At 35.4% G+C, this 1783-nt stretch overlaps 1 protein-coding gene across 1 annotated transcript; it reads right to left on the minus strand.

Annotated features, from left to right (window-relative positions):
* Positions 1–13: 13 nt before the first annotated feature.
* On the minus strand, positions 14–1088 carry LOC116465859 (zinc finger protein 93-like; the record flags this gene model as incomplete). The annotated part of the gene is made up of 1 exon (XM_032148790.2): positions 14–1088. A coding segment is annotated over one exon (1075 nt), but the record flags the coding sequence as incomplete, so codon positions are not given.
* Between the last annotated feature and the right edge of the window lie 695 nt (positions 1089–1783).

The raw sequence follows: 1783 nt of genomic DNA on the forward strand, positions 1-1783 counted from the left end.
ATTCTTCACAAACGTAGGGCTTCTCTCTAGTATGAATTTTCTTATGTGTAGTAAGTGTTGAGGATTGGTTAAAAGCTTTGCCACATTCTTCACATTTGTAGGGTTTCTCTCCAGTATGAATAATCTTATGTGTACTAAGGTATGAGGACTGCTTGAAGGCTTTGCCACATTCTTCACATATGTATTGTTTCTCTTCAGTATGAATTTTCTTATGTGTAGAAAGGACAGAGGAGTACTTAAAGGCTTTGCCACATTCTTCACATTTGTAGGGCTTCTCTCCAGTATGAATTATCTTATGTCTAGTAAGGATTGAGGACCGGATGAAGGCTTTGCCACATTCTTCGCATTTGTAGGGTTTCTTTCCCGTATGAATGATCTCATGTTTACTAAGGGTTGAGGATGCAATAAAGGCCTTGCCACATTTATCACACTTGTATGGTTTCTCTCCAGTATGAATTCTTTTATGTGTAGTAAGGATAGAGGATCGGTTGAAGGCTTTGCCACAGTCTTCACATTTGTAGGGTTTCTTTCCTGTATGAATTATCTCATGTTTACTAAGGGTTGAGGATGCAATAAAGGCTTTGCCACATTTATCACACTTGTAAGGTTTCTCTCCAGTATGAATTCTCTTATGTGTACTAAGGGTAGAGGAGTACTTAAAGGCTTTGCCACATTCTTCGCAAATGTAGGGTTTCTCTCCAGTATGAATTTTCTTATGTGTCATAAGGGTTGAGAACTGGTTAAAAGCTTTGCCACATTCTATGCATTTGAAAGGTTTTTTTTCAGTATGTCTTATATTATGTCTGTTTGAATTTGAAAATTTATGAAAGACTTTCCCATATTTATCACATTGAAATACTTTGCTCTGGGTAGTTGTACTACATTGGTTAAGTCCATTATAATCTCCTGTGTGCACCTTACACTCATCCACACTTTCACACCTTTTTATTAACTGTAAATTTCCATGTCCATGTTTTTCATATCTTCTCGGCATCACTTTTTGGAGAGAATCTTTTACGTTCTGCTCTGGCCAAAGGTCTTGGGCAAAATGAGAACATATAACTGAAAGAAACAATAAAAACACATTGCTTCAATTGCTAGACTCAGAAAAATATACCTTACAAATCTAACCTATAAAATTATACAAACTACATAAGATGACATAGTAAAATACCACAAGCTGTAACTTCTTCCTGACATATAAATGTAACAAAAACATACAAACCAAAATAGCATAATCCAAATTTGTGTTACCAAATCACTCAGTAGACACAAAAATACAGGAATTCTCACTCAGCTTTCAAAAAGCAGAAAATACTGTAACAACTATTAAGATAAATATTGATGACATTATGCAAAATAAAATGACCCAGCCACAAAAAGACAGAGATTGGATGAGATACATAAAGCAGTTATACTCTTAGAAACAGAAAACAGAGTGGTATTCATTGTCTCAGCCCCAAATCTCCTTAAGCTGATAAGCAACTTCAGCAAAGTCTCAGGATACAAAATCAATGTACAAAAATCACAAGCATTCTTATACACCAATAACAGACAAACAGAGAACCAAATCATGAGTGAACTTCAAATTCACAATTCACAATTCACAATTGCTTCAAAGAGAATAAAATACCTAGGAATCCAACTTACAAGAGATGTGAAGGATCTCTCCAAGAACTACAAACCACTGCTCAATGAAATAAAAGAGGATACAAACAAATGGAAGAACATTCCATGCTCATGGGTAGGAAGAACCAATCTCATGAAAATGGCCATACTGCCC

This window comes from Hylobates moloch, unplaced genomic scaffold, assembly GCF_009828535.3.
Source record: "Hylobates moloch isolate HMO894 unplaced genomic scaffold, HMol_V3 SCAFFOLD_12439, whole genome shotgun sequence".
Taxonomy (NCBI): domain Eukaryota; kingdom Metazoa; phylum Chordata; class Mammalia; order Primates; family Hylobatidae; genus Hylobates; species Hylobates moloch.